The 19,418-nt window shown below is 43.5% G+C and overlaps 1 protein-coding gene and 1 long non-coding RNA gene across 9 annotated transcripts in view; one reads left to right on the top strand and one right to left on the bottom strand.

The window, feature by feature from the left end:
* LOC114790514 (uncharacterized) overlaps positions 1-8,112 on the bottom strand; it is an 8,490-nt gene extending 378 nt beyond the window's left edge. Inside the window, exons 1-5 of one of the 3 annotated variants that reach the window (XR_003749814.1) lie at positions 8,087-8,112; positions 7,864-8,012; positions 7,541-7,790; positions 228-364; positions 67-145 (exon numbers count right to left, since the gene is read on the bottom strand). This is a non-coding gene — a long non-coding RNA (uncharacterized LOC114790514). The other 2 variants (XR_003749813.1, XR_003749815.1) reach the window with 2 other exon arrangements.
* The window catches only part of LOC114790140 (uncharacterized), a 12,231-nt gene extending 1,657 nt beyond the window's left edge, over positions 1-10,574 (top strand). The window contains exons 2-5 of one of the 6 annotated variants that reach the window (XM_028979957.1): positions 1-15; positions 2,475-2,602; positions 4,672-4,833; positions 9,937-10,574. The exon at positions 1-15 is cut by the window's left edge and continues 215 nt beyond it. In XM_028979957.1, coding sequence (XP_028835790.1) covers positions 2,511-2,602; positions 4,672-4,833; positions 9,937-10,063 — 381 coding nt within the window. In that variant the 5' untranslated portion in view covers positions 1-15; positions 2,475-2,510 and the 3' untranslated portion in view covers positions 10,064-10,574. Of the gene's footprint in view, positions 16-2,474; positions 2,829-3,302 lie in introns of those variants that run through there. The other 5 variants (XM_028979965.1, XM_028979924.1, XM_028979932.1 and 2 more) reach the window with 5 other exon arrangements.
* The last annotated feature ends 8,844 nt before the right edge of the window (positions 10,575-19,418 follow it).

Genomic DNA, 19,418 nt, shown 5'->3' with positions numbered 1-19,418 from the left:
CCACAGATCACGTTAGTAAGTGTTATAATAGGAATAATTGATCTCAAAATGTAAATAATATATTACCTCCAGTGACATCATGAGAGGTGGAAGCCTGGGGGATTTCCTCGCTGCTTTGTTTGGACCGTATAACGGCCTTCAGAGCCTAAAGGAAGCAAATGTATAATGCTGAATTGTGAGCCGTACAATAAAGTATTCATGTCTTTCATGCATGCTCCCATACATACCTGCCTTGTAGGGAGAAATTAATAGGGATCTAGTTTGGAAACAAATGTCCTGAATCCAAGATCCACAATACTGAAGGGCTGAGTATCCTTCACGATCATGGAGACAAGGGCTTCATCCAGCTCTCGTTTCCTGGGGCCTGAGAATAAATACGGGGTGTTACCACAATAAACAAAAGTCAACATGGACAAATTGTGTGGGTGAAGCTCCAGTTTCCTCCTTATTCTCATGTAAGGCATGATAGGTGTTGTTATTGTACCCCCACTCCCTGGAACACAATAAGCACCTCCCCTTTGAATAAAATACAGTTCTTGAAAAGCAAACATAATGCACCTGATATTGTGTTAAATTTAGCTTCGCTCAAAATGTTCCCACTCAGGGGAAATCCTCCTCTTCCTAGCTGGCTCCATCCTCGTACCTCTCCATCTCTCCTCACTCTTATAAATCTTCAAACTCTCCAAAGTATCTCCAAACTATATAAACTCCTTCCAAACTCTGAACTGACCGCAACTCTCCATGAAAAACCCACATTTTGACTGGAACCTGAGGGGTTTATATCGCCTCAAACTCTGAAGCGCTTCCCGAAGCAGTCACGTGGTACAGCCGGCAGGCTCCTCCCCTAAATGAAGCAAGCCTCGATACGCGCTTCATTTACATTACATTTACAGCATTTATCAGACACCCTTATCCAGAGCGACTTACAATCGTTAGTTACAGGGACGGGGGGGGGAAATCCCACTCACCCGGCAATCCACCAGGAATTCCATTTACACCTCCTCAAAATCAGGTATCATCATCCACTAGTGTGCATGATGATACCAGAGGACAGTTTTGCCCACATCGGGGATAAGTACTGAGTACTGAAGCTACAGCTAGATCTGCAGGGTGTGCGGTGGCACGGTATTTATGGGCATGTTTTTGGTAGAGGGTTTGTTGTATTCTTAGTTCTCAATTGGGTTCCTGACCATGGACTCAAAATTTCAATGTTCCCTGAGCCACTTATCACTTTGGCCTTATGGAACGGTGCTCCACAAAAACATATTTTTTAAACTCTAGATTTAAGGATTACTGGTCATTTTTAATGATATTTAAAGCATTATTGTTTTTTGGAAACTCTAATTTAGGACGTTTTAAAGATTCGTGGAAACGCTGCTCTGTGCCCTCGTCCATAAAGAATGTCTCCTGCTGCAAGTAGGCGTGGTTTCATGGTAGAACGGTATAATCTAAATCGCTCCCTTTGCCGAATTAATGTCACACACAGTTTATACTGCGGCCCCACACATGAAGGGACTCAGGATGCTTTACTGTTGGCACGAGACAGGACTGATGGTAGCGCTCACAATATAACTACTACCCCAAATTACTACCCCAGTCCTCAGCAGTTCAAACCCTGTACTCTTTGCAGAATATCAGTCCGTCCTTGATATTCTGGAGAGAAGTGGCTTCTTTGCTGCCCTTCTTTGACACCAGGCCGTCCTCCAGAAGTCTTCTCTTCACTGTGCGTGATTTCTGAAGAAGCTCTGCGCTGGTGGCGCCTCGATCCTGCAGCTGAATCATTTACATTTACAGCATTTACCAGACGTCCTTATCCAAAGCGATTTACAGTCAGTAGTTACAGGGACAGTCCCCCCCTGGAGACACTCAGGGTTAAGTGTCTTGCTCAGGGACACAATGGTAGTAAGTGGGGTTTGAACCTGGGTCTTCTGGTTCATAGGCGAGTGTGTTACCAACTAGGCTACTACCACCCCTCCAAAAGTCTTTGTAATAGTTTATTCGGGCTTGGGTTTGCACAGACTTGGAGGAAGAAACGCTGTCGTTTAACTTCAGCTTTTCAGGGTTGTCATGGTTAAATAATAAATACATAAAAAAAAAATCCCCTTTCAGAGCACATATTGTCATGATTATTTGCATTACAGTAATTGAAAAAATGCTAACGTTAATATCTTTTGTTAAAATGTGTAAGAACCTTTCTCCAGATTTGCACTACTGTTTGTTTTTATCAGGATGTCTCTCCATACTGACTGACTCCATGCTGGTTGCCACCATCAGTGGGAACAAAAAGTTGCTTTGGAAACATATTGTAATGATACTCTTCACCCCACTGGATTTGTACCCAAGTACCTAACTAGCTATGTATCAAAGTTTTAGTTGAACATATAACTTTTTATAAATAAATGTATTCTCCTTTCAACAACATCCAGCAAGTTGCTTTTAGAACAGTCACTAAATCCCCCCCTTCCCCCACCCAGGTACCTGTACGGGTTTGAGGAGTACAGTCCACTACAATGACCCGCTGCCATCTGAAGCCCAAAGACCAGCTCACCCCCAGTGAGGTGAAACCTGTGGAGGTGAAGGAGGAGGAGGAAGAGGAGGGAGAGTGAGTTTTGTCAAATGGCCAGCAGTGTCACTTCGTCTTTTGTATAGTAATGTTTGAATGCTCGGCATGCTGTTCCCTGGTTTTGATTGAAAGCACCAACTCTCCAATTTGCCCATTTTGAAAATGAAAAATGTGTTCGTTATGTTATGTCCCGTGATCATGTGATGTGTGGTTTGTATGTTCGGTCTTGTTGGTGTTTTTCCTTTTTGTAGGAGGAGCCTGTAATTTACGGAACTCCTGATTCGCGCTCCCATTGGAGTGATGCCGTTAAAGACGGCGTGCTGCGACGTGGAGGAGGCGGAAGGAGAGAGGGAGACTGAGAGAGGGAAAATACGCAGGACAGATGCCCTGTTCACATTTCGTCTACCCGGTGCTTTTCGTTGCCTGACTGTGTGTCAAGGCGTGACTTGAATTGTTTTGTTTTATTAAAAATCACTTAGTTCCAACGGTTGTGACGTTTCCCTCCCTCTTTCTAATTGTTCACGTTCCTGACCTAGACCAGGACGTAACAAATGGGGGCTCGTCCGGGATCACTGTCACTGTTCACATGTCTCAGTGATATATGCTGCGGGGTAAGTTCGCTGCGCTCTGCGTTCTCGCCTAAACTCGGAAACTCCGGTTAGAAAGACGCGTCCTGCTGGGTCGTGCCGAGCGCCGATCCTTCCTTCGGGTGCTGTTTTTTTGTTTTTCTTTGTTATTTTGCCTTTCTTATTTTTGGGGAAAACTCCGGGGAGAGGTACGTGTCGGGCATCTCTGGTGGGAGAAGCCGCGAGTTCCGCGTTTAAAGTGGCCTAAAACCGGCACTTCCTCGAGGACTAGCGAGGCTGTAGGCAGTGTTGTGTAGGCAGGTTTAGGGGCTGGACTTCCGGGGTTATGCGAGGTCACCGCTGGTCGTGGTTGTTACCCAGCATGCAGTCCGTTTAATTTTTTTTGTATTGTCGTGGCGCGTAGTTAGTTTCGTTTTATCAGCGCCATTTCGGTAATCGGGTAGACGTTACGACGTTGAATTGTCTAACATGGCCTCAGAATTCGTGGGGTTTTCCGAGAGTCCGTCAGAGGAACTTTTGGACAGTTTCACCAAGGACCAGTTAGTGGCAGTAGCGGAATTTTACCAAATTCCCATAACTGGTGCGGATAAACGGTTGAAAGATACTGTTTTAAAAGCTGTAAAAATCGGCCTGGTAGAGCAGGGTGTCATTGGTTCCGTTTCTAAGCTCAGTAGCCCGCCTTCGGTGGAGGAATCGTTACATTCTGCAGGCGGTGTAGAGGCCGAGATGCGGCTGAAGGAAATGTCACTGCAGGAGAAACAAATGCAGCTTGACGCCGCAAAATTACGTGCCGAACGGGAAGTTCGGGCACTTCGTGAACGAGAACTGGAACATCAGCTTCAGATGCAGAAGTTGAAACATGAGCTAAAGCTTCAAATGTGGGAAGGGGAAGAACGGGAACGCGAGCGTCAACACGAACTAGAATTAAAACGTGTGGAGCTCGAGTTGGCTTCTAAATATGCCCATTCTTCACCCTTGTCTAATCCCTCACCGCCTGCTTTCGATGTCGGTCGGCACATTAGAATGGTACCTCCGTTTTCTGAAAAGGAAGTGGAGAAATATTTTAACCATTTCGAGTGCGTGGCGACCATGTTGAAGTGGCCTGAGGACGTATGGACTCTGTTGTTACAGTGTGTGCTTGTGGGAAAAGCTCAGGAGGTTTACTCTTCTCTCACTGTGCAGCAAAGTTCTGATTATGCCCTGGTAAAAACTGCCATCATGAATGCGTATGAACTCGTGCCTGAGGCGTACAGGCAAAAGTTCAGGAAATTTAGAAAAACTGATCAGCTTACGTTTGTTGAATTTGCCAGAGAAAAAGAAACTTTATTTGACCGGTGGTGTGTGTCAAGTAAAGTAACTACATGGGATCAGCTGCGGGAGTTAATATTACTTGAGGAATTTAAGAATTGTATTCCTGAAGCTGTGGCGACCCATTTAAATGACCAGAAGGTTTCCACGTTAGCACAGGCTGCTGTGTGTGCGGACGAGTACTCTTTAACACACAAAATTGTGTTTTCACAGTCGCGGAAAAAGGACTACGGAGAAGGTGTGCGGGGCGGCAGAACACCCAGTTCACCGCGGGGATCTCGGGCGTGTTTTTACTGCCATGAGACTGGCCATCTCATCGCGGATTGTCCAACTTTCAAGAAGAAAAACACGCAAAGAGGACCTGCACCAAAAGGGGTTGGTTTTATTCGTGCTGTGAACGCACCTTCTCACTTAGATGCGTCTTTTGAACCGTTCGTGTTACGAGGTACCGTCTCTCTCTCGCCAGAGAGCGGAGATGAGGTCCCGGTCTGTATTTTACGTGATACCGGAGAAGCCCAGTCTTTCATTTTAGAGGATCTTTTACCGTTCTCTGGGTATTCATTCTGTGGGTCTAATATTTTAGTACAGGGGATCGAGTTGGGCATCGTGAAGGCGCCCCTGCACTTAGTAAAAATGCGGTGTGATTTGTATACCGGCCTGTGTAAAGTGGCGGTTCGTACTTCCTTTTCCGGAAGTGATAGACACTCCCACCGAGTCACCCAGTCCGGTCGAGGTGGACGCTGAGTTTACGATGGTTTTCCCCGCTTGCGCAGTAACGCGAGCTCAGTCGCGTATGATGAGTGATATCGATTTAACCGACACTTTTATTTCTGCGCCGGGTTTAGTGTTTTCGTCCACAGCGCAGCCGCCTCAGAGCCCAGCAGCAGGGTCACTGCCCACAGCAGGTGGTGGAGAAGGTGCGCTGTCGCTGTCAGTAAGTAAAGCACAACTTTCCGGGCACAACAGAAAGATTCGACTCTGGTTAAGTGTCGTTCTGTGGTTGTTCGTAAGGAAGTCTGTGGCATATTTCTGGGAAGATGGAGTTTTGATGAGGAAGTGGACTCCTCCAGTTGCGGATGATTTGATTTGGAATTCTGTTTTCCAAGTAGTGGTTCCACTTAAATTCAGGTCGCAGGTTTTAACATTGGGGCATGATAATGTCTTTGCAGGTCACCTGGGAGTAACGAAGACCTACAATCGTATTCTGCGGTACTTCTTCTGGCCGGGTTTAAAAGCAGATGTAGCGAAGCTCTGTCGTTCATGCCATGTCTGTCAGTTGGCTGGGAAGCCGAACCAGACAATACCACCTGCACCACTGTACCCCGTACCGGTTTTAACAGAACCTTTTGAGAAAATAATTTTAGATTGTGTTGGTCCACTCCCTCATACTAAATCGGGAAACAAATACTTGCTTACACTGATGTGTAGTGCCACCCGTTTTCCTGAAGCAGTCCCCTTACGCTCATTAAAAACTGAGGCCGTGGTGAAAGCACTGACCCAGTTCTTTTCACTATTCGGGCTTCCAAAGGTGGTGCAGACGGACCAAGGGTCCAATTTCCTGTCACGTCTTTTTAAGCAGGTGTTGTCCCACCTTGGAATTACGCATGCTGTTTCTAGCGCCTATCACCCTCAGTCACAGGGGGCGCTAGAGAGGTTTCACCAAACCTTGAAAACCATGCTTCGTGCTTATTGCTGGGACACAGCTAAAGAATGGGATGAGGGACTCCCTTTGCTTTTATTTGCTGTTCGTGAGATGGTCCAAGAGTCCCTGGGATTTAGTCCTGCATACTTAGTGTTTGGTCACACTTTGCTTGGTCCTCTTAGACTTTTGCGGGAGACGTGGGTGTCGGAGCAGCCTGCTCCCAGCACTAATGTTTTAGATTACATCAGTGCGTTTCGGGAACGCCTTCATAAGGCTTGTTCAGCTGCGTTAGCCTCGTTGTCTTCAACCCAGAGGGACATGAAGACTCATTACGATAAGAGAACAGTCTCCAGATCTTTTGAGCCTGGTGACCAGGTTTTAGTTTTACTGCCTATTGTGGGATCTGCTTTGCAGGCCAAGTTTGTGGGTCCATATGTGGTGGACTCAAAGTTAAGTGAGACTGATTACGTCATCCGTACAACAAACAGGAAACGGAAAACTCGAGTTTGCCATATCAACATGCTCAAAAGCTACGTTGATCGAGAGAACGTGGTGGTACAAAACAAGGCTGAGAAACAGGGAAAACCTGTTATCTCTGCAGCATTAGTTTCTGTACCTGTTACTTATTCTCCAGCTGAGGATGGACTATATTTGCGTAATGTCCCTGTAGCTTCACCCCGGCTGCAGAATAGTGAAATTCTGCAGGATTTGGAAGCCTATTTGTCTCATTTACCTGTAGCAGAGTGCAGACAAGTTACAAGACTAATTCAGTCACATGCTGCTTTGTTCTCTGACGTCCCTGTGGGTACGTCCGTCATACAACATGATGTTGACGTTGGTGGTCATTCTCCCATCAGGCAGCACCCATATCGGCTGAATCCAACGAAGCGAGCGGTGATGATGTCTGAAGTGAACTACTTGTTGGAGAACGAGCTGGCTGTGCAGAGTTGCAGTGCATGGAGTAGTCCATGCCTACTGGTTCCTAAGCCGGACGGAACGTTTCGATTCTGTACTGACTACAGAAAGGTTAATGCGGTTCCTAAACCAGATTCGTTTCCATTACCTCGGATGGAAGACTGTGTTGACAAGGTTGGTGCTGCCCGAGTTGTCACCAAATTAGACCTTTTGCGGGGTTACTGGCAGGTACCATTGACTCCTCGTGCTGCTGAGATCTCCGCCTTCGTTACACCTGACTATTTTCTGCAGTACTCAGTGATGCCATTTGGTTTACGCAATGCGCCTGCTACCTTCCAGCGCTTAATCTGTAAGGTGCTTGCTGGAGTCCCTTGCTGTGAAGCCTATCTAGATGATATTATCATCTACTCAGCCACCTGGACCCAGGACCTTGAGACTCTAGAGTCTGTTTTTAAGCGCCTTCAACAAGCGTCGCTAACCCTCAACCTCGCCAAATGTGAATTTGGGAAAGCGACTGTGACCTACCTAGGAAAAGAAGTAGGTCAGGGTCAAGTTCGGCCTGTGGAGGCCAAAGTTCAGGCGGTCATGAATTTTCCTGTCCCCACTTCGAAACAAGAATTGCGGCGGTTTTTAGGGATGGCTGGATTTTATTGGGGGTTTTGTAAGAACTTCTCAGACGTGGTCTGTAGTCACTAAGGACTTGGGGACTGGGACTATTGTTGCAGTTTTCAGGCAGTGAGGGACAGTGGCTTGTGACAAGGAGAGGTTGAAGAGTCTGGTGGACACAGGAGACAGCTGGTCGGCACAGACTTTGAGCACACTCCGGACAGTGAATTTCTCCATCTTACCAGCTTGTCTTTATTATCTATGTTGAGCAGATGTCCTCCCATCTCCTCACATTCGACCCGACTGTTTTCCCAATTCTTCTCATCAGTGGAGACGTAGTAGCACTTATTGTTGAAGAACACCCAACCAGGAAGACAACCTTTCTGAAGACCTGTATTCAGCAGAGTGACCACATCACCACTTCACCATGAGAACTAAACACTGAATAAAACTACATTTACTCACCTTCCACAACACTGTCTGAACGTGGCCTGTTGGAATCTAAAGCAGGACAATTCAGATAGTTTGAAGTGTGTATAATGTGTTCATAATTATTATAAAATATTTAACAAATTAACATTTTTTCACCTTTTTTAAATATTTCTATGCTCTTCAGTAAATTTTTGCTTCTAAGCTTCTCCTGCTGGATATCTGATAAAGAGAAGATGGAGGTGAAGAGTCAGAGTCTAACTTGACCATGTGTCTTCTGTCCAGTCTTATTCCAGACCAGTTCATTACTGGTCCAGGCCTCAGTCTCTGCAACTAAATCCCAGTTTCAGCAGCATTTTAATAAAAATGGTCAATTATGCACAACAAGCACTTAAAGATAAAAATGACTTCATGTACAGTCCAACTCCAGAAGCACCAAGAATCTACTTTAACGTAAAACCAGAAAAGGCGGCGAGGTCCATGTTGGACCGAGTCTTCTTCATGATGGCGGGTAAATCAGGGGCGACTCTTGCACCCCATCTGGGTTCTGGGGTTCATAAGAAGATGGGGCTGATATGGACCACCTGTCTGGTACCTGTGTACCACCCATATGGGCGTGTTACCTGGGAAGGGGCGGAGTCACGGTCATTTAACACTAATTAGTGTCACTTTTACAGACTTCACACTGAAAGTGTCTTTGTTGTTAACTTTACTGTGTTAAAAATATTTCTGCTTTTGACTAAATTCACATCGTTTTTTTTGTCAATGACTGAATGCATTTAGTGGATGAATTATGTTGTTTTCTGTCCTTCATAAAAGACGATCTTCTGCCACCAATGATGCACAAAATAAACACTTTGACACACCATCACATATTAGAACTAATATTAAATGCATTAATACTATTTATCCTGTTTCATTACTTGTTTAACATGTTTTAAATTAGCTGGGAAATAGTTTGATTCTTAATGTCCATGCTATTCTGCAGTTTCAGAACAGAAGATCATGTGACCAACTCCTCTTTAGATTCTGTTGAGGAGAATATAAAAAAAACAACATATAAAATAGACTTTGTAACATGGACACCGATAGAGAATAGCAGCTGACCTGATAAATTACTTTGCAGGTCCTGTTTTTCTTTGGAGATGAGGCTGATGGTTTCCTTCTGCTCCGTCAGGGTTCAATGACACTCTGTATTTATTCATATTTATTCATATTTATTGCGTGGACGTTCTTGTAACTTGTGCCGTGATAACTGTATTTAAGTAAACAGTATAACACGTTAACAATCACACGATAGAACTATTCAACCCGAACATGAACAGAACATTTCTTTACGAGTACCTCGCTGGCCGCTTGTCCTGACAAGCTTCGCTCTAACTTAACGCTTTATTGTAGCGGAGCCTCGTGGAAGACATGTGCCCACCTGCAGTCCGTGTGAGGGATCTCGTGTCTTTTCTCGCGATAAATCCATAAAGGTTAAAGGTCAAATCTACTGTTCCACGAAGGAACGTTACGTTCATAACTGCGTGAACTCACTTTGGCAGCACACGCCATGTGTTTATGGCAAGCCTTTCTAGCCACAATACGTCACGTAAATCTCGGCGTAAATCCCGTTCGAAACGCCGCTCTCGTAGTCTCCACCCCCTAGTTTTCACAGCCAATACATTCAAAAGGGATTGACCCAATCAGTGTTGAAGCAGGACAGTCCAAACTAAGCGAACACTGATGTCCTCAGACCTCAGTGGTGATGATTTCAAGTTACTTCATTCCGATTTAATGGACTCTATATCCTCTTCTTTGCCTCTGAGAAATCAGATATGAACGTTTTAGTAAATTGCAAACGAAGAATAAACTGCACTGCATTCATCTCACTTGTATTCGAGGACCATCCACTGGACAAAGAAGACGGAGACCAGGACCACGCCGCTGACCTCGGTGACGGTGAACGCCCACGGCTCTGCTCCGTGCACCACCGTGACCATCACCGTGGCGATCACCAGGCTGCAGTAGGCGTACGTGAAGGCCACGCCCGTCTTCCATCACTCCCCCGGCAGTGGGTCGATGCAGATGAAGTCCTGGTTCCGCTGGAGGAGCCTGCGCGGGGTTCTCGGGGTGCCACCTAATATCTTTGTTAGGGGCGGCCCTGTGTGTTCACGGTTTAGAAAATGTGGAGTTCGAGTTGACGGCTGCATCAAAGTCCCGCCCCCCACGCCCACATGCCTATTATGTGCCTTTTCTGACGTGTGTTTCAATATTTAATTTTCAAAAAAGGAAAGGTCATATATTATATTAAACTCATATAATATTGTTACTTAGACTCTAAGTAACAAGCTACCTGGACAAGGAACGCGGCTGTGATGAAGATTTCAATCACTGTGGTGATGACCTGCTGCACGATGAGGAGGATGATGGCTGCCGGACACTCCTGGGTGATGCAGTGATGACCCGCCAAGCTCCCCCACCACCTGGGCACCACACACCGGTCCACGTTCAGAGCCGCTTCTCCCCCCTCAGCGAGGCATCCGCTGGGTCCGACAATCCACCGTCTCTAGTCATTGGCGACTCTATATTATAAAGTGGGCTTTATTAATAACTGGCCAATATTTAGGGGGAAGCCTGGTCTTTCTGGGCGAGACGGCATCCACCCCAACTGGGCGGGTGCCACTCAGTTGTCTAAAAATCTGCCTCATAGTCTTAGAACCAAAAAACAAAACTGACTCGCCAGGCAGCAGACAGACCGGCTAAACCGAGTGTCTGCCATTTGCGTAGAGTCGCCACCCAACGTGTACAATATTGACACTGTGTCTGTACCTCGCTCTATTAAAACAAGAGATATTTCCAGAAATGTTAATAATAAAACTCATAAATATGCTGACACTGTGTCTTTACCTCGCTCTATTAAAACAAGAGATTCTACAAGAAACGTTAATAATAAAACTCATAAATATGCTGACACTGTGTCTGTTCCCCGGGCTGGGCGGGGTGTCTGTTTCAGCAACTTACTACCCGTTACTATCACTCCTTTTGAACGTACCACCAGCACCCCCGACATTTACATTTACATTTAAGGTATTTGGCAGACGTCCTGATCCAGAGCGACTTACAACGTGTCGCAGTAATTTATAATGATAACCTCATAATAATACTCATAAACCCGGACATGGATTTAACTCTTTTGAGATCCTACATACCAATATAACTCATGTAGTCTCACAAAATAAAACTCATAAGTTAGGACATACTCATGAAGGTGGTCAAATGCTCAATCTCATACTGACCTTCGGTTTAAATATAGAAGATACAGTTATTCTTCTACAGAAGTTTATTAATACCTTACCAGATTTATCAACGCTGATAAACTCACCGTCAGACCCCGCTGAACTCGACCAAGCGACCAAATGTCTAGAATTAACACTGCGTAGTACGTTAGACATAGTCGCTCCCCTCAAAAGGAAGATAGTAAGAGATAAAAACGTAATTCCTTGGTATAATGATCACACACGCTCGCTTAAGAAGACCGCCCGGAAATTAGAACGCAAATGGCGTCAAAGTAAATTAAACATATTCCGAATAGCTTGGAAGGAGAGCCTACTTAACTATAAGAAGGCTCTTAGAGCGGCTCGATCAACGTATCTGTCCTCGTTAATAGACAAAAACAAAAATAATCCCGGATTCCTGTTTAAAACTATAGCCAAACTAACCAGGAATAAGACAGAAACGGATACTACCACTCAATATAATCATAGTAGCGATGATTTTATGAATTTCTTTAATACTAAAATTGTCGCGAATAGAGAGAAGATTAAAAGCACAACAAATAGCTCCGCCGATATTTCCATGGAAAATAATCTTCTAATAGACCACCGATTAGAACGATTCAACCTTATTAAAGAGCATGAATTAATCAAATTAATCTCGTCGTCAAATCAATGTACTTGCGCTTTGGATCCGATTCCAACAAGGTTCCTTAAACAAATAGCACCTGATATTATAAATTCTATCCTCAAAATTGTTAACTCGTCGCTTAGCACCGGCCACGTACCAAGTTCGTTCAAGGTAGCAGTCATTAGACCCCTGATTAAAAAGCCGGATCTTGATCGTAGTCAGCTTTCAAATTATAGACCGATATCCAACCTTCCGTTCATATAAAAAATCTTAGAAAAATTCGTAGCCCAGCAGCTGAGTGCATACCTAGACTGTAACAATATCCATGAAGTATATCAATCAGGATTTAGACCTCATCATAGCACTGAGACAGCGCTGGTTAAAGTGGTTAATGACCTGCTGTTGGCCTCTGATCAGGGACACATCTCGCTGCTTGTCCTGCTTGATCTGAATGCAGCGTTTGACACTATCGATCACGCTATTCTCCTTGCCAGGTTAGAGAATGTTATCGGGATTAAGGGAACAGCCCTTGAATGGTTCAGATCATATCATTTTGTGGACATCAATGGTGATTCGTCTTCACATAGTAAAGTAGAGTTTGGTGTTCCACAAGGTTCTGTCCTAGGTCCGTTACTTTTTTCCATATACATGTTACCTTTAGGTAACGTCATCCGCAAACACGGTATTAGCTTTCATTGCTACGCTGACGACACACAGCTGTATCTGTCAGCATTGCCAGATCAGAGGCAGCAGCTGAACAATATAGAGAATTGTCTGAAGGACATTAGACAGTGGATGCTCACCAACTTTCTCCTGTTAAACCCTGACAAGACAGAAGCGCTTGTAATTGGGCCTCAAGCAGCCAGGCATAAACTGGCTGACTACACAATAACCCTGGATAGCCTTTCTATCTCACCGAGTATTGAAGTGAAGGATCTAGATGTCATCATTGATGCAGGTCTCTCATTCAATTCACACATAGATAATGTCACTAGGATAGCATTCTTTCACCTTAGAAATATTGCGAAAATAAGAAATATAATTTCAATGCATGATGCAGAAAAGTTGGTCCATGCATTTATTACATCAAGGTTAGATTACTGCAATGCATTATTGTCTGGATGCTCTAGTAGGTGCATGAGTAAACTCCAGCTAGTACAGAATGCTGCAGCCAGAGTTCTAACTAGAACCAGGAAATTTGACCACATCACCCCAGTCTTACAATCACTGCACTGGTTACTCATCAAATTTAGGATTGACCACAAAATCCTTCTTTTGACCTATAAAGCTCTAAATGGTCTCGCCCCACAGTACCTGAGTGAACTTTTGGTTCCTTACGAACCGCCACGCCCCCTTCGATCAATGCGTGCGGGGTCACTACTGCTACCAAAGGTGCAGAAGGTCACAGCTGGGAGCAGATCCTTCTCCTATAGAGCTCCGCAGTTGTGGAACAGCTTGCCTGTCAGTGTCCGGGACTCAGACTCAGTCTCAGTGTTTAAATCCAAACTGAAAACCTATCTGTTTTCTCTGGCTTTTGCTAAAGTCCTAGACCCTCATTTCACTTGATTTTGACGCAGTGTCAAAGTCCAGTTTATCACAGAGTCCCCCTGTTAGACACGGACTAAGTTAAATTCACCCTAGTTAGGCTGTCCTATTTAGGGTACCGGGCCACTGTAGCACCAATATACCATTATAACCACAGATTTCAGTATCGGTGGTACAGTGCAACCGTCTGCCGCTGCTTCTGTTTGTTTTTCTCAGAGACACGGAATCAAGCGTCCAGACTACTGGCAGACCCCAGTGATCAGACCAGCAAATAAATCCTGGTTCCTGACAACTGCTTAACAAGGACATACCATGAAACAAACCAAAGGGTCACCACAGCCACCACCACCATTACAACTACAGTTATAGGGATCTTCAAGTGGACCAAATGGACACGTAATCTAGACCATAACACTGACTACATCCTGGACTTCTCCAACCCTACAACTGTAGGACTTATTATTATATCATCCCCAACCCTGCACTGACACCATTTGCAGGCTCACTCTACCCTGGAAAGGGGTCCCTCTCTGTATCACTCCTTCCCAACGTTTCTTCCGACCTTTTTTCTCTCTCCTAGAGTTTTTTTTGTGTGGAGTTTTTCCTTGTGTGCAGAAGAGTCAAATGTGGGGGGTGTCAACTGTAGGGCCTGTCAAAGCCCATTGAGACATACTGTTGTTGTTGTTGTTATGAGGCGTTTATCCAGCAGGGACTCCAGAATGAAAAAGCAGGAGCAAACCTGTACCAGACGCTTCCACCGCTGCCTGCTTCGCCTTGATCTTCACGTTGGAGTAGATGTCACTGCTGGACATGCTCGCTGCTTTAGTGGCTTGAGGAACAGAAAGCAGGTTTACTTTTTAAGCAAATTCTCATCTCTTCACGTCTCTTGTTAGCAGCTTATCTTCATGCATCTAAATCAGAAGCAAATGGAAAATGTTCTATCTCTCAGTTCCTCTTTCTTTATCTGGTAATGCGGTTAACTGAGAAGTTGTGTGTGTGGCCCTGCTGAAGAACCGGATAAACGCCTGGATGAGGTGTTGCTGTATGAACGGAGGAATAACGTGTTGTATACGTATTTACTGTATTTTTGATATTCGTAATATCTGTACTACCTGCGGTATTGCGGTGCAGTAGAGTATATTGTAGTTACGTTACGAGCGAAGGGACCGAGGAGCTCTGCTGGACACCAGGACCGGTCCTGAGAAGGTTTCTTCATGCCGCTCGGCGGATGACAGGATTAAGGAGCTATCTGGTATTTTTTGGTTTGTTGCTCTGCGAGAGAGAAGCAGCCATTTTGTGGCCTGCGGGTACCCCACAAATAGTGTGGGGTACCCGGGTTATTTCAACTATTCACTTTGCCTGTTTTGAGTTTTTGAGGACTTTTGCTTTTGAGTTGTGATATATGTGATATATAGGGTGGTAGTAGCCTAGTGGGTAACACACTCGCCTATGAACCAGAAGACCCGGGTTCAAATCCCGCTTACTACCATTGTGTCCCTGAGCAAGACACTTAACCCTGAGTGTCTCCAGGGGGGGACTGTCCCTGTAACTACTGATTGTAAGTCGCTCTGGATAAGGGCGTCTGATAAATGCTGTAAATGTAAATGTATTTGTTAAGTGGAATATTCTTTGATCTACTTGTTCATGTTCTAATCATTAATATAATATGTAAATATATTTAGTAAATTATTAGTTAGTGTTAGACTGCTGGTGTTAATTTGTGAATTGAGTGGTTTTCCTTAATGCTAAGTGGTGAGATACAATGATCATATCCAGAATTTACCATTGAAGAGATTTATGCTGAATGAGGTCTCCTGTGTGAATAAAAATTCTTGTTCTTGGCAAAATTCTAAGTGCTGCACAATCTTTTCAGCTCATGTTTGTGCATGGATGTGATGAAGTGATTTTCCATTCTGATTTATTACACCCATCAAAATAATGAAATGGTCATTTATCTTTTCCTTTTCGTCGTTCAGTCATTTACGTTCATTAATTTTACATTTTAATAAGACACTCTCTTTAATTTCAGCCATTTCAGACGTGCTTCTTCACTAGTGATAGTCGTATTTATTTAATCTCCCCAGAAAGTCTTTAGTTTCTGTCCATAATGTTCACAAGCACTGAAAAAGAATTCTCAATGTTTCAAGTAGGAAGATATTTATATTTAAACAACCGGACTTGTTTTAATCATAAATAATTGAAATGGACAGTCCAAATTATTATTAAACTCCAAATAATCTGTTATATGACGAACCCAGACAAAGTAACTATGAAGACGTACCAAGACCTTCAAGCTATGAAGAAGTACCCAGACCCACAAACTATGAAGAAGAACCCAGACCCACAACCTCTGGATGTAGACGTGAAAGAAGAGGCTGGAGAAACATGGCGAGAGTAATTGTGGTCGACCAACGGCCCTTTGTCTTGAGCTGTACACTTGTACTATTAGGAGTGTTAGCAGTATTGCTATTGGTTACTTGTCTGTGAATTATCATAATTCTGACAAACCTACCAAATAAAAAACGGAATTGACAAATAAATAGGGAAATGCGTTAAGAGTGTGAGAGATGTGCGTTTCATCCTGGGCAAGGAGGCGCAGAGGGCTACAGATGGCCAATAGTTTAAAATTGAGTATATACCGAAAGCCCACGCGTTGTGTAACCATTGTTTATTTATATATTTAAATAAAAGTAAATCTCTTTTATTGCTCTTGCAATGTCTCTCGCTGATGTTGAGTCATTTCCATGCTTGTTAGAACACATGCCTGGAATGTAGTGGTTTGACACCCGAGGAAAGGATACGATGTCATCCCAGCCATGACATAGCACTGTACCTGTCACGATCCGGTCCGAAAAGGGGTTTCATTGTTGTCATGTGAAATGTTCCCTAATCGTTCTCACCTGTGTCAAATGTATAAAGCGGCCCTGTTCGCCGTCAACTGTTCCTGTTGACCAGTGTCAACGTCTCGGATGTCTCGCCTGTCTTGTGCTTGACCATTAAACCCCGGTTTCGTGATGTCAGGTGATCGCGTCCTTCATTCCTCGTCACTCTTCGGCCTCCTCTCCGTACACCCGCCGCGTCATGCCTGATGGTCGTGATAGAACCCTCCTGCCAACAGAGTTTTAAAACCTCTGGCATTCCTACATTTCCTTTTGGGATCATTAAGTGTCTTTATATCCTCCCAGCCAACATATTCACTTGTTGCCCCAACACATTGGGCCGTAGTTGCCTAGCGGTAAAGGAAGCCCGTCCCCACACTGTGCTCACTATAAGCCCAGATGGGCTCTTGGTGGGCTTCACACCTACATGGACCTTGTAGACACAAATGTTCCATCAAGAATTATCCTTCAGATTAGGTAGGTCACTGTGTTGGGGCTGGATTCTTCAAATCACCATGACGGTGGTAAATCAGGACTAAATTGCACCCAATTTTGGGGTCATTTTAACTAATAAAAAAATGAATAAAAACTAACCCAAGAAAGATGTGTAATTATTATTTGATTTAATTATATTGATTTAATTATATTTATGTATAAATAAAATAAATGGTTAAAAATGCTGGTCACTGAACAAGTATTGACAAGCAGAAGTTATTTATATATAAATATTTACATATATATAGAGAGAGAGAAATAGAGAGTTGATATATAAGGCATTTTTTAATAAAAATGAAAGATGACAAAAACTAAACCTGGTTAAGGGAAGAACCAGAAGACACAGACAATGAAGAAGTAGACGAAGTGGTAGAGGTCTCATTCAAAGACATCTTTTGGTTAATTTTATAAAAAGTATTTTTCTTTGGAACTTGGTGGTTCTTTGAAAACTCACTTAAATTATATTAAAATCTAGTAACCCGAACTAAACAACCTCTAGAATCAAAACTGACGATAATGACAATAGGTGAGGAAAGTGACGTAACCTTGTGAGAGTGGAAAGCACAGAAAATACAGAGCAGTTGGGTAAAAAATTCATCTGGCATAAGAAGCACTGCCTAACTTCGAGTTATTGCCTGTATATGAACCACCATCCACATATTACATAGATGAAATACACCGCGTGTATTATGGGAGCTGTGTAAATAATGCTGGTATGCAGTGATGCTGGTTCCAACAAGGCTCCAACGAAGAACATGAAATATTACTTAAAAAAAAAAGAATATGAATTTACAAGTATGTTACATATATCGAGACCTATTTCATTCCGTCAAAAATGAAAGAAGAAAAGAATACACCAGAGAGAAAATAACCATAATAGAAAGAAAATGGCGATATAAAAAGCAGAATATTCATTAAAAAGTCCAAGCCATTTTTCTTCAACTCATGGGTCTCTTGGGTACTTGTAATAATAGCATTGTCTTTTGTTGGAATTATGATATTCAGTATTATCTGAACAGATTCATGATATTAATCCAACATCACGCATTCATTTTAAGACGGACTTGAAAAGGACCAACCATACAGTCTTGTTAAACGATACAAGCTATAACCAATCTTTATACACACACACGCACGCACGCACGCACGCACGCACACACACACACACACACAGATATAGACCAAATAAACGTGTTGGATCGAGTCATTTACAGGATGGCGGGTAAATCAGGGACGACTCTTGCTCCACATGTGTGTCCACACTCGAGGTGAGAAATAAGAACACTTAACACTCTCCTCCTAGAACCAGAAGCTGTCAAAATAAAAAAAACGCTTAATGACTCCATCAAGCTCTTTAAAAAGGTCTCCAGTGTATTTTAAAGTGGTATTTTAAAGTGAAGTGATTGTCACATGTGATACACAGCAGCACAGCACACAGTGCACACAGTGAAATTTGTCCTCTGCATTTAACCCATCACCCTTGGTGAGCAGTGGGCAGCCATGACAGGCGCCCGGGGAGCAGTGTGTGGGGACGGTGCTTTGCTCAGTGGCACCTCTCCGGCTCGGGATTCGAACCAGCAACCTTCTGAGTACAGGGCCGCTTCCTTAACCGCTAGGCCACCACTGGTTTCTTACTTTCTTATAAATATATTAATATAGAATTTATAAATCCATCCTTTGACCATCCATTCTGTCCTTGCTTTATTGCTCATCATGCTTTGATATGAACCGATCACCACTAGACGTCTCGTCACGTCTGGTCGCGGTCACACAGTCATGACCAGGTGACCTTCACTTGTCGTCTCATTACATTGGTTCCAACACCAAATAAAAAAAAAAGAATGAACAGTGTCTCGATAAATTCTTAAATTCTTTCTTTAATGTTCAAAGAATTGAGTAGTTTATAAAAGTAGTTTATAAAAGAGAAACTGACATTATGACATGTTCAATCATTCGATCCAATATGGAAGAGAAGGCAAATAACAAAACTTCAGTAAATGAAGAAGACAAACACATAAACAGGGGAGATGATAGAGATGCAGAGGGAGAAAGAAGAAGAAGAAGAAGAATTAGAAGATGGCGCAGACGCCCCCTCCGGCAAACTCAAACTTCAGCAATGTCTGTTATTGAGAAGTTCATATTAACTCTTCTTTGTATGTTCATCACATTGGTAATACTTTGTGTGCTAAATGTATTGGTATTAACCATACTGATATTAATGTCACTGATAATGAAAACATGAAGTGCCCCTGTAATCTGAAGTGTGCCCGTTCGAATCCTGATCCGCCAAGGTGCCTGAGCAATGCGCCGTCCCCAGCCTGTCATGGTGCCCACTGCTCACCAAGGGTGATGGTTTAAATGCATAGGACACATTTCACTGTGTGCACCGTGTGCTGTGCTGCTGTGTATCACATTGACAATCACTTCAACTTTATATTAATAATTCCTTAATCCTGTGGAATGAAATACACAACTTTTCAAATAAAAACTTCCTCCATTGGTCATACACAACAATTCTTGCTTATTCTTTAATAACTTCTTGAGATTTGTTTTAGAGTCAA

Source organism: Denticeps clupeoides, chromosome 1 (assembly GCF_900700375.1).
Source record: "Denticeps clupeoides chromosome 1, fDenClu1.1, whole genome shotgun sequence".
In the NCBI taxonomy this organism is placed as follows: domain Eukaryota; kingdom Metazoa; phylum Chordata; class Actinopteri; order Clupeiformes; family Denticipitidae; genus Denticeps; species Denticeps clupeoides.
This window is presented reverse-complemented; position numbering and strand designations above follow the sequence as displayed.